The sequence below is a fragment of the Electrona antarctica genome (assembly GCF_951216825.1).
Source record: "Electrona antarctica genome assembly, chromosome: 5".
NCBI lineage: Eukaryota > Metazoa > Chordata > Actinopteri > Myctophiformes > Myctophidae > Electrona > Electrona antarctica.
The window spans coordinates 57081635-57095354 of NC_136810.1; the positions used below are offsets into that span (position 1 = coordinate 57081635).

Genomic DNA, 13720 nt, shown 5'->3' on the forward strand with positions numbered 1-13720 from the left:
ACTCGTTCGTAAACAAGACACAAACAAGGCTCTATGGGGTCATGGGGTCATACATGATGACCGAAGCACACTTTTGACAGAGCAACTTACGAGTATCTGTACTTTGTCGATGACTGCCTTTTATTAGCCTTTTATTAGAACCCAGGATACTTTGTTTTGCATTAACGAGTATCGAGTCCGTTTGGCCAAGATGGAGAGACAACTTGTAGTCTGATAGACATTTTGTGGAGTTCTGCGATAAGTCATTTAGCTCCAACTTATAATGCAATACTATTCTGTATCTCGAATAGTTTTTATTTAGTTTTAGTCACATTTTAGTCACCTGGAATGTTTTTGTGTTAGTCTAGTTTTAGTCGACTAAATATCATAAGATTTTAGTCGACTAAATCTACAGTTGATTTAGTCAAACAAAATGTATTTTGGTGGGCCTTGATGCCGTCGTAATGAAAATAGCCGATCTACAAGCTTGCGACGTGTTGTGGGCTTGTAAATTGGCTATTTTCAGCATGCAACTAATTGTTAAATGACTTAGTGGCTCTCTTGTCCACTAGTCCCTTCCTAACATTTTAGTCTAGTTTTTATTTGTTGACGGAATTTTTAGTATATTTAGTCTTAGTCATCATAGCTTAGTTTTAATTTAGTTTCCATTTAGTTTTCATCAGTGGAAAAATGTAGTCGACGAACATTTTTCGTCTTAGTTTTAGTCAACAAAATCAACACTGATAGACGGTTCGTATGGTTTGAATAGGTTTGATATTTCTTTGTATTCGTAATGGAATTGCCACTCCGGCACATTTCAATAAAGCTAGACTGTTGCAAAGTCGGGGACTATATATATTTAGAATGTGGCGAGAACTCAATCTCTATCTCAGACACAATCAAACAAATAACAATAACAAAGATACATAAATATCTCACCTCCATCTTGTGTCCTAAAAGCACAACAACTGTATTTCCAGAAATATATGTCCAGACACATGGAATGCACAACGTAGAATGTCCAGGGAATGGAGAGATGCAGACTGAGCTGACTCTGTTTGGTAAACACACCTCTCTCTCTCTCTCTAGGCTGGCCAGTTAGGATAGTGAGTGAGTGGCAGCTGTCCCTGTTCTCTCTCTCTCTCTGTGTGTGTGTGTGTGTGTGTGTGTGTGTGTGTGTGTGTGTGTGTGTGTGTGTGTGTGTGTGTGTGTGTGTGTGTGTGTGTGTGTGTGTGTGTTGCTTGCGTCTGTGCGCAGAGGATGAGGATTATTATCTCAGGGGGAAGTTAATGATCCACCAGACGCACGCGCGCACGCGCACACGCACACACACACACACACACCAGCTGCCAGCAGAGTGTGTGTGTGTGTGTGTAGCGTCGGTGTCATTAATTAACGGTCACAACTAACGGTGGGTTTAACTGGCCGAGGGGGAGGAATGGAACGGCTAATCACAGGCAGCCGTCCTGCCGACATGAAAGTGACACGCAAACTCCACCAAAACATCCTCTACAGCAGGGGACTTATAGGTGGGTTCCAGGCCAAGCCTAGGACCCCTTAGCTGAGAGAGAGATGAAAGCAGGGACCCCCCCATAAGAGAAGATTATTTTACGGCTCTAGCAGTGATTCTCAACCCGTTTCATTTCAAGTACCCCCCCAGTTTGACATGCATTAGTCTACGGACCCCCATTTAATGGCATTTGTATCTCTGGGACCCCAATTTATATTGTAAAATCAATATTATTTTAACTGTGAGTGTACAAAATGTGTACATTTGTACTTTTTCAGAGTTACAGACCCATAAGGGTCCATTAGGTTCCAAACTATCATTTATCTGGGGACCCCCCTATAACTAACTCAAGGACCCCCTGGGGGTCCCCGGAACCCACTTTGGGAACCACTGCTATAAGGTGCTGAAGAGAGTGCAGTACGTGTGGCACAAAGTGGCACACTGAGCTTGTGTACATCTTCTATTTTTGAATTGCCAACGCTAGCATCTAAAAGGACAGCGTCGATGCTTCTGCATGCGACGGCTAGCTGGGTTCATATGGTCGAGCCTCACTGATGCTTCGTTTATATGACGCGTCGCAGGGCAAACGCGTACCATCACGATGCGTTGGGAGCTTGTAGATCTGCTTTTTTTTTTTTACATTTTTAAATGTTCACCTATAATGATCGTCAGAAGCCCAAAGTAGGGACACCAGGCTCAAAACTGATCGTCAGAAGCCCCAAGTACGGACACCAGGCTCAAAGCGGTTAAGAACCAAATATTATCCAAGCCAGTTCATCCCTCTCTTTGCTCCTAATCTCACTTTATTACCCCCCCCCCCCTCCTTCCCCCCCCCCCCCCCTCACACTCTTCTCTTCAGTTTCCAGAGGTTTTCTGTGTTGTCGTCCAGTCCTAGCTGTTATCTTCTCTTCAGTTTCCAGAGGTTTTCTGTGTTGTCGTCCATCCAGTCCTAGCTGTTATCTTCTCTTCAGTTTCCAGAGGTTTTCTGTGTTGTCGTCCATCCAGTCCTAGCTGTTATCTTCTCTTCAGTTTCCAGAGGTTTTCTGTGTTGTCGTCCATCCAGTCCTAGCTGTTATCTTCTCTTCAGTTTCCAGAGGTTTTCTATGTTGTCGTCCATCCAGTCCTAGCTGTTATCTTCTCTTCAGTTTCCAGAGGTTTTCTGTGTTGTCGTCCAGTCCTAGTTGTTATCTTCTCTTCAGTTTCCAGAGGTGTTCTGTGTTGTCGTCCAGTCCTAGTTGTTATCTTCTCTTCAGTTTCCAGAGGTTTTCTGTGTTGTCGTCCAGTCCTAGTTGTTATCTTCTCTTCAGTTTCCAGAGGTTCTCTGTGTTGTCGTCCAGTCCTAGCTGTTACTGTATCTTCTCTTCAGTTTCCAGAGGTTTTCTGTGTTGTCGTCCAGTCCTAGCTGTTATCTTCTCTTCAGTTTCCAGAGGTTTTCTGTGTTGTCGTCCAGTCCTAGCTGTTATCTTCTCTTCAGTTTCCAGAGGTTTTCTGTGTTGTCGTCCAGTCCTAGCTGTTATCTTCTCTTCAGTTTCCAGAGGTTTTCTGTGTTGTCGTCCAGTCCTAGCTGTTATCTTCTCTTCAGTTTCCAGAGGTTCTCTGTGTTGTCGTCCATCCAGTCCTAGCTGTTACTGTATCTTCTCTTCAGTTTCCAGAGGTTCTCTGTGTTGTAGTCCAGTCCTAGCTGTTATCCTCTCTTCAGTTTCCAGAGGTTCTCTGTGTTGTCGTCCAGTCCTAGCTGTTATCTTCTCTTCAGTTTCCAGAGGTTTTCTGTGTTGTCGTCCAGTCCTAGCTGTTATCTTCTCTTCAGTTTCCAGAGGTTCTCTGTGTTGTCGTCCAGTCCTAGCTGTTATTGCTGATGTCACTTTGCACCATTGTCTTTCTTTCTGCCGTTTCTTTCTCCCCCTCTGATTTTTTTTTGCCGCTCACCACGCTTCTCTTTGTCCACCCTAATGCCCCTCTCCTTTGTCCTAGTTGCCCCAGTGCTGCCTGGGAAGGGAGGCCACAGGCCGGGGGGCACAAAGGCCTCTCCCCCCCACCAGGGTCCACTTCCACAAGAGGTCAAAGGGTCATCAAATTTTACGACTGTAGAGAGAGCGCTTCATTAACCCCCCCGACGGCGGCCATGCTTAAATGTTCTGGGGGACAATGGCCTGAGCTCGCTCAAGAAGAAGAAGAAGCAATAGATGTTTGCGAGGTCAATAGGTAAATTCTGTGTGTGTGTGTGTGTGTGTGGGGGGAGGGGGGGTAGTCATTAACTCAGTCGGCGCCGATAGCGCCTTTTGATGAATCCCGGGCCAAAAGCCCTCTGCGCCGAGTTCGCCTTTTGATACCTCTTTTAATATGAAAAATATAAATAAATAAATATGAAAAATCTGAAATGAAAATGCCGCTGGCTTATGCCGTCTATGGGAACGCAGTTTTAAGAATCGTAATATCTCAGATTCTTCTTTTTGGCTCAAAACAAGCTATATTTGCGTCTCATTTCTCTAAAAGATGTGATCCTCGGGTACAAAGAAATTTATGTTTTGGGTGAATTAAATAACAATCGAAGCACCCGTTACATAGCGATAGCTCACTTCCTGACACACACACACACACACACACACACACACACACACACACACACACACACACACACACACACACACACACACACACACACACACACACACACACACACACACACACACACACACACACACACACACACACACACACACACACACACACACACACACACACACACACCTTGTCAAAGTCCTCCTGCGTTGCTCTCATCTCCTTCCAGGTCTTGTTGAGCAGCTGGATGCACACACAGAACAGCTCCTCCACCAGACGGTCCTGACTGAAGAAGATGGGGTGGAAGTCCGAGCCGGTCTCTGACGCTGTGACGGATGATTTATGGAAAACATGACATTTAGACCAAATCCTGACAATTTTCTGAAAAACCCTATGTTTCTATGTCAGTCGTTCTCAAACATTTTCATGTCAAGGACCCCCACAAAGATATGTAATTGGCCGCCGACCCCCATCTGAAAATATGTTGTTCCAGGGACCCTCCCAGAAGCAAAGATTTGAGTTAAAAACGTTTTTTGTGCCGCATTTTCACGATTTTTCAAAAAATAGCAGACCTACAAGCTCGTAGCGCGGCACTCGGTGCCGCGCTATGAGCTTGTAGATCTGCTATTTTTCAATAGCTAAAGTATAACATAATGCCCAGAATGGGCTAATGACAAAAAAAACTCCCATATCTGCTGGGTGAAGTACAACAATGTGCGAAGTACAGCAGCAAGATTGGTGAGCTGCTGTGATAGGAGAAGGATACCAAGTGGAACACAACCACCCAGACTTTTACTTCTAACAGAGTATTTATTTATTTCAGTATTGATAAATGTGAGTACTTTTTCCACCACTGGTTTTCCACAGGAGTCTTCAACAGGGGTGTCAGGTGGGGACCCCTAGGGGGTCCTCAGAGTTACTACAGGGGGTCAGGTGGGGACCCCTAGGGGGTCCTCAGAGTTACTACAGGGGGTCAGGTGGGGACCCCTAGGGGGTCCTCAGAGTTACTACAGGGGGTCAGGTGGGGACCCCTAGGGGGTCCTCAGAGTTACTACAGGGGGTCAGGTGGGGACCCCTAGGGGGTCCTCCGAGTAACTACATGGGGTCCGCTAAATCTAGCCTGTTTTAACCACTCCCTCCTAGAAATCACATTTGAATGTGAGTGGTTAAACCAGGCTACGCCAAATTATTGGCTTAGGAATGCGTCAAAAAATCGCCAGCTGCCGGGCGCGGCTGCACGAATAACTTTGAGGCGGGCCCGTCTAGAGTTTAAATAGACAGGTATCAGTCAAAAGGGAATCATCGAAGAGGAAGGACGGGTGGGGAAGGGTCAACATAATGGAATGTCAGAACAGGTCAGCTCCATATATGGAGATGGAGGCGTGATCATATATGGAGACGTGATGACACAAGGCGTGACCATATATGGACACATGACTAATGGGAAATTAAAAAATGTCATAGAAAATAGTTTGAACACTTACTAACGTATTACTCTTTCAGTTTCATCTTAAGCATTATGTTATACTTTAGCTGTCCGTCTGCAATTGCATCCGAGATGCCTGAAGTAGGTCTTTGACCGAAACGTTGCCTAAATAAAGTTCGTATTGCAAGTGCAGACGGTGTGCGGGTCTTTGTGCACTTTGTGTGCATTTTTCTGAGTACATTGAGCCCTGCCTACACACCCGCCTCAGAGCATGCAGGTCTTGCATATAAGACCATATAAGCATATAAGACCTTGTTGCCTGTACTTTAGCCGTCAAAGAAATAACAGATCTACAAGCTCAAGCTCGTGAAAAATGTTGCATAAATCTTTGAATATACATTATTTCACAGCGTTTTTAACTCAAATCTTTGCTTCTGGGGGGTTCCTGGATGGAACTACATATTTTCAGATGGGGGTTGGCAGCAAGTGTAAAATCAGCCATTATGACGGCATCAAGGTCCGCCAAAATACATTTTAGTAAAATCTTATGATATTTAGTTGACTAAAACTAGACCAACACTGAAACATTCCAGGTGACTAAAATGTGACTAAAACTAAATGAAAACTAATCAAAATGTACTGCCAAAAACAACACTGATCTGAACCCTCAAATGCCCATACATGGAGCACATTGTACATGATCCCTGACGTCATCAATACCATGTCATAGCAGTGACATCACAGTGCTATAATAAATAAAAACGGCTACCGCGGCTTTTCCTTTTTCACTTCCAACATCTCGACCGACGAGTAGGAAACATGGCGCCCAAACCTGACAAGAAGAAGGACTCGGCCGGCGGGAGGTCCAAAGCGAAGGACCCGTCGGCCAAGAAGTCCGGAGGCAACAACAACAGCAGCAGCAACAACAAGGCCAAGAAGAAGAAGTGGTCCAAGGGGAAGACGAGGGACAAGCTGAACAACGCGGTGCTCTTCGACGCCGCCACCTACGGCAAGCTGTACAAGGAGGTCCCCAACTACCGGCTCATCACCCCGGCCGTGGTGTCCGAGCGGCTGAGGGTGTGCGTCTCCCTGGCCGGCAGGGCCCTCCAGGAGCTGCTGGACAAAGGCCTGATCAGACGTGTGGTCAAGCACGGAGCCCAGAGGGTATACACGCGGAACCAAGCCACCACCAAGGATGGCGACGACGAGGAGGGCCATTGAGTTATATGACATCTCCCCGTTCACTTCATGGGGGGGACAGTCTAACCCAATTTTAGACCTGACACGGTCTTCTACAAAATGTCTTTCTAAAATCCTGACAGTTTTCTGGGAAACCTCTGTTTCTATGTCAGTGGTTCATAAACTATTTCATGTCAAGGACCCCCAGAAATATACGTATTTGGCCGCCGAACCCCCATCTGATAATATGTTGTTTCCCTGGATAGCCATACATGGAGAAGACTGGACCATCACCTAGATCTGCATATATGGAGCCGGGCCGGCAACTGTACATCTGAACTCATGGAGACACCCTGTTGACGCTGTGATTGGCCAGTCACTGTGATTGACAGCCTAACCCTAACCTTAACCTCAGTAAAACTATACCTAACCTTAACCTCAGTAAACTTAACTTAAAACTTAGTCTGTAGCACCTGACCTCATCGAACCCTATTAGCGCACATTTTACGTCCTACCCGGACCTAAAACGTATACATTTTTAAAAAAATAAAAAATCACACCCGTGTGAAGTGAGGGGCGCTCTTATCGTCGTACATCATCGTGACATAACATGTTGATTTTCCTCAGACACTATGACGTAAATTCTCCATTCACTGTCAATGGGAAGTTAATGATTGTGTAGGACGTAAATCTGAATATAGGAGGGGCTAGCGCCCCTCGATAATATCTGGAGCTACAGAATGATGTGGCCGACAATAATTCATGATATTTAGTTGACTGTATTCGTCAACACTGACGAACAGTGTCCAATGAGCTGATGTTAAATGATTAAATGATACTTATAATGGTTCTATAGTGTTTATTTATTTAACCCATTTAACCCATTTAGGCCTGCCTTCTAAATCCTGACAGTTTTCTGAGAAACCCATGTTTCTATGTCAGTGGTTCTCAAACATATTCATGTCAAGGACCCCAAATATATATGACATTGGCCGCTGACCCCCATCTGAAAATATGTTGTTCCAGGGACCCTCCCAGTAGCAAAGATTTGAGTTAAAAACTCGCTCTAACAATATATATTCAAAGATTTCAGGCACAGTGTAACGATCAGATATTACTATCACTGCTACCATTATTTAAATTATGGGTTATGAATGATCTCTTAGGACACAATCTGATAAAGTGGAATGTAATGAAATAGCCTACATACACAAGCAGCAAACACAGTCAGAAGCAAAGCTCACGTTAACCTTTTATCTTGTCAACGCAAGGAATCAACAGTACAGGTATACAGACAGGGTTGAATGAATGAATGAATGAATCGCAACGAGTGTCCGTGTCTCACGCACACACGCTCGCTTATTGTTTTGTATAGTTCCGTGGTTGTTTTCCAAACAAAGTCTGTTCCTCCTTGTAACACTCCCTCCAATGAAAAGTAGAAGATAGTAAAGTAATAAAGTAAATAGTAAGTCCCCGTAGCGTGGTAATCCAGCTGAATCCACTCCAAAGGAAGAGGAAGAACAAAACCTCGGATCCTCGCGGGACGAAGAAATAAATAAATAAAAGACGAACGATCTCACCAGTTCAGAAGGACGTCTCGAGCCGATTCATATAATGAGCACAATCGTTCTTGTAGCTATAGCTTAAAGAGATGTTTTAGACTTAGAGAACAAACATGTCCAGGTCCCTCGTAGACTCCCTGTTTTCCTTGTTTGTCTGTCTCTCTCCCAGGTCTACCTGACAGCCGGTAACCTCCGCCTACTTTATGGGCGTCAGTCCAACTCCAGACCCGTGTCAATCAAATTGTATCAAATCATAAACATAGTCTTATAAACCCCCCAAATAATAACAAAATCACAACATAGACAGCACAGAATATATAGGACCTTACCCTTGACAGATGGCGTTAATTAGAAATATTAAATAATACAACATACACTTTTAAATGTTGATATTAAAGTAAATCATTGTATAACTTGTGTGGCAGTTGCTACAACATTTTCACGATTTTTCAAAAATAGCAGATCTACAAGCTCGTAGATCTGCTATATTTCATCAGCTAAAGCATAACATAATGCTTAAAACACCAAAAGGGGTTCCCACTTAACTTCTCACCCAAAATGGCGAGTCACTTTTCATTTCTTCTATGTAAAGTAAATCTCGTTCTGATAATTCTTTGACTTCTGTCGCAATGGACTAAATTCGTATTCTAATTACTTGCGCAAGCAGAGCGCGCAAGTAATAGTTTTCGTCCAGGGCAATGTTTGATGCGTATGCGCCGTGCCAGCATATGACGTAATGACTATTTGTGCTTGATATGGCAGTGGTGTCAGATTACATACATGTATACATAGGGGCATTACCTTTAATCCTCCCGACACTAAAACATATAGTCATTACGTCACTATCGAAAACCAATTACACCCTGGCATTGGGTCCTTTAATCCGCATCTTTATTACGTCATCATTGAGAGCTAGTTATACCATTTATACCCTGACGTCATATGCTGCTACGATACATACACAAAGTAACCACAGTATACCGCTAATCAATTTACAAATTACATATACATAGAGGCATTTCCTTTAATCCACCCGACAATGATCGACATATACGTCACCAGTACTTGCGCGCTCTGCTTGCGCACTAGTAGGCAATTTATGGCCTACTTGTGTGCAACAAGCAAGTAGGCACTCGCCAGAGTGCAGTTTTAGTTTATTTCTAGGTTACAAATAAATAAGAATTTCTTATCAACTAACATATTGAAGATCTCATTGGTGTGTTTTACCTCATATAATTCGTCTTTCTGAACGCCTTCTGCTGTGTAATGTAACATCTTTTCGCTCACATCAGTAATACAGAATAAATGTTGTTTTTCTTCCCTGGTAATGAGGTTCTTCTGATTCAATCTGACACAAGTTTTCCCAAGTCCGTATATATACGTACTAAGGCTGTACCTTAGCCCTTTTTTTAGGACTCGAACTTCGGCAGGAATTTTCGAGCGAACATCCGGACCATTTGTTTCTAATTAATTAAAAAAAATAACCTTTGAGATATCCGTCTCGATCAGAGCGCAGCGCGTCTCCCCTGCTCTTTATCAATCTCTCTCGTCTCTCCCAACACACGCACACACACACACACACACACACACACACACACACACACACACACACACACACACACACACACACACACACACACACACACACACACACACACACACACACACACACACACACACACACACACACACACACACACACACACACACACACACACACACACACCGTCAAGTGGCTCCGCGAAAACAGCTGATCTGCAAGCTCATGTGAGCTTGCTGGCAGGCAGCTAAGACAGCGTATATTGCTCGTTATTTGTCCCACCTGTGTATTCTCAGAAGCGCATTGAAGTGCTTAACAACGATCAGAGTTCCCTGCTTTTTGTGATGTGATGCTAGAGAGCATAATATGCTAATATATCATGGCTAAGAACGGTTCCCCCTGTCAGCGATCATGCTGGTGTGTGTGTGTGTGTGAGAGAGACACGTCAGACATTCCATTCAATGGAACTCTTTTGTTCTCACAGAACAAGGTGAGAAAGGTCAATCAACTCAGCTGCAGGCCAATCACCAAATTAAGAGATGCACGGGAGATGGGACAGCAGAACTAGGAGACATTTCTTTAAAAAATCATAACTTCTGACAGGAATGCACTAGAAACTTACTTTTTTTACATGCTCATATCGCATTCTCGCCGAGATATATTTTCGAGTTAATAAAAAAAGGGAAAAAATAATAATATTTTTTATTTAATAAAAAAATAAAAAACGAATGGTTCAAGCCCATTAATTAAGATTCGAGTGCCAACCCTAACGAGCGAACATTCGAACCTTGAATGTTTGGGGACAGCCTTAATACGTACGTCGACGCTAGGTGGTGTCATTTCCCAGGTCCGTATATATACGTACCCAAACGTCTATATAATGGTTTAGTCCTACGGAAGCTTTTATTGGTCCGGTTCCTATAGCAACGCCCCACCACTCCAGCTATGGATTTGAAAATATAATCACGGTGCAAGCAGTTGAAAGGAGGATTTTCAAGCCTCCATAAATCGGACTCCAGGATCGCTGTCCTTGGTGGATTTTCTGCCATCCACTTTTCTGATTTAATTTGTGCCTTTGTATTGCGACGCTGCCGCCATGTAAAAGCTCCTTTTGACGAAAGGTAAAGAGTGTGTGCGTGTTCCAATGATACTAGAGTGTGTGTAGCGAGAGTGTGTGGGGGGCGGGAAAACTCTGACTTTTTAAAGTGAACGCGTATGCTGGCACTGGGAACAGCTGGCGGTAGAGATAGAGTTAAAATTATAATACCGATGATTATTATTATTATTGTTATATTAGCTCTTACGTGGCTCTCCGATGCGTAGGATCTCACACAGGATGAGCGTGAGCTGGATGCTGCTCCTGGCAAACGGACACTCGTGTTTATCCTCCCGGCTGCTGTTCTCCAGGACAAACTGATGACAGAGAGATGGGATCATACTTTACATTATGTACAGTAGAAGTTACAGTTCCAATTCGTCTTTGCGATTATGTCAGTCTATTCAGTTTAAAATTGTCTTATTATCTCCTCTGGAAATTGCAGTGATGCAGTTGCCACTTTAGTTCTTTTTTGAGTGGTGTAAACCACTCCTACAACTGGCTTTGTTAGTTGTTTGTCTGTCTGTGCTCAAAAAATGAGCACGGTTGCTATGGTCACCCAGTTCACACAGGTGTGATTTCATTACGTCAGACATTACATCAGACCACAGCTGATCAGTCTATATAAGACCTTACACCACTCAGTTCACACGGGTGTGATTTTTTTCTTTTCTCGTGGATCTAACAATAATCACACCTATTTGATCCAGTGGGGCAAGTTTTTTTTCACCCTTTTTTTCAGGCCAAGGACCCCCGCTACATACTATATAAAACTGTGTTGCAGATTATATATTTTCATAGATTTCATAGATAGTGTCATGGACTTGTTTGACGATTCTACAAATTCATTCTAAATCCTGACAGTTTTCTGTCAGTCAAAAATTATCTGTAATTGGCCACCGACCCCCATCTGTTGTTCCAGGAACCTCTCGGAAGCAAAAATTTGAGTTAAAAACATTCACTCTGAAAGAATATATATTCAAAGATTTGCGCCAACATTTTCATGATTTTTCAAAAAACAGCAGATCTACAAGCTCGTAGCGCGGCACTCGGTGCCGCGCTATGAGCTTGTAGATCTGCTATTTTTCAACAGCTAAAGTTTAACATAATGCTATAAACACCAAAAGGGGTTCCCGTCTAGAATGGGTTAATATAGCTCACCCTGCTGTAGGCGTCAGGATAGCGCGAGGCGAAGTAGTGCATGGTGTCCAACGCTAGAAGACCCGGCGGAGCTCTCACCAAGTCCTGGCCCGGATTACTGTTGTTCTGGAATGGAGTGGAAAACATACAGTATGAATAATGATAGTAATACAAAAAACAATCACACCTGTGTGAAGTGAGGGGCGCTCACTACTGGTAGATTGTGATCTAACCAGTAGATGGCCCTAAAAAATATATATATATATATATAATAATTAAAAAAGGGGAAAATGGCATCTGTCACTTGAATTATGGTGACTTCATTGGTTGACATCAAATAGGGCAAATGCAAGTTTGAGCGCACAAATGTCAGTACTACAAAACAAAATCATACCAATTCCATTTCCCCCCTATATTGTCTTATTATGTAATGCCAGTGCCGCTATTCCAAAGCCCTTTCAGGGTTACATTTTTAAACTATTTTCAGCAATGTTATAATAATATTTTGGGTGGGTAGATTTTGTTGAGCTGGTCCTTTTGAGAGTAGCTTTTCAAGTCAAAAAAAGTGTGGGCACCCCTGGGCTGTCACACAATACTCAAAGCTGGGCATACCCCTCAGAAAAACAATGAATGGGGTTTGTTTGTTTGTTTGTAACCTTTATTTCAGGGGAATCCAATTGAGACCAGGGTCTCTTTTTCAATGGCGCCCTGTTATACAAATAAGAACATTTACATTTTACATACATGACATGGACACACAGTACAACAAATATAATACACAAGCACATACACACAGAAACAAAACCTTGTAACCAAATGTTACAGAAAGCAGGTTACACACACGCACACACACACGTACGCACACACTCACAGAGAAGCCCAGCTTCTTGAACTCCTTGGCGCAGAGGGAGCGTCGTCTCTCGTTGCTCAGACTGTTCTCGCTCTCCGTCTCGAACGCCGACTGACGCAGACTGTGGAGGATCTCCCTCTGGTCCTGATGGGGGGGGGGGGGGGGGAGAGAGAGAGAGAGAGAGAGAGAGAGAGAGAGAGAGAGAGAGAGAGATATATTATAAGTAATAACTCAAGGCAAGTCATCTTTATAGTCTGTCCCCGTTACAATGCCCTATAGACCCCTGGGAGATGGAGTCTGTCCCCGTAACAATGTGCTATAGACCGCTGGGAGATGGAGTCTGTCCCCGTTACAATGCGCTATAGACCCCTGGGAGATGGAGTCTGTCCCCGTAACAATGCGCTATAGACCCCTGGGAGATGGAGTCTGTCCCTGTTACAATGCACTATAGACCCCTGGGAGATGGAGTCTGTCCCCGTTACAATGCCCTATAGACCTCTGGGAGATGGAGTCTGTCCCCGTTACAATGCGCTATAGACCCCTGGGAGATGGAGTCTGTCCCTGTTACAATGCGCTATAGACCCCTGGGAGATGGAGTCTGTCCCCGTTACAATGCGCTATAGACCCCTGGGAGATGGAGTCTGTCCCCGTAACAATGCGCTATAGACCCCTGGGAGATGGAGTTTGTCCCTGTTACAATGCGCTATAGACCCCTGGGAGATGGAGTCTGTCCCCGTTACAATGCACTATAGACCCCTGGGAGATGGAGTCTGTCCCTGTTACAATGCGCTATAGACCCCTGGGAGATGGAGTCTGTCCCCGTTGCAATGCACTATAGACCCCTGGGAGATGGAGTCTGTCCCCGTTACAATGCGCTAT

The 13720-nt window shown here is 44.0% G+C and overlaps 2 protein-coding genes across 4 annotated transcripts in view; one reads left to right on the forward strand and one right to left on the reverse strand.

Moving 5' to 3' along the window:
- The window catches only part of elmo3 (engulfment and cell motility 3), a 66625-nt gene that overhangs the window by 16270 nt on the left and 36635 nt on the right, over window positions 1-13720 (reverse strand). For all 3 annotated transcript variants that reach the window (XR_013790097.1, XM_079501957.1, XM_079501956.1), the window contains 4 exons: window positions 12863-12985; window positions 12013-12117; window positions 11060-11168; window positions 4238-4374 (listed from right to left, as the gene is read on the reverse strand). Coding sequence is in view for 2 of the 3 variants with exons in the window: in XM_079501957.1 (XP_079358083.1) it covers window positions 4238-4374; window positions 11060-11168; window positions 12013-12117; window positions 12863-12985 (474 nt within the window). In the remaining variant the exon portion in view is untranslated. The remainder of the gene's footprint in view (window positions 1-4237; window positions 4375-11059; window positions 11169-12012; window positions 12118-12862; window positions 12986-13720) is intronic.
- LOC306923218 (small ribosomal subunit protein eS25-like) lies at window positions 6294-6695 on the forward strand (the record flags this gene model as incomplete). The annotated part of the gene is made up of 1 exon (XM_079501244.1): window positions 6294-6695. One exon carries the CDS (start codon window positions 6294-6296, stop codon window positions 6693-6695), a length of 402 nt encoding a protein of 133 aa, XP_079357370.1.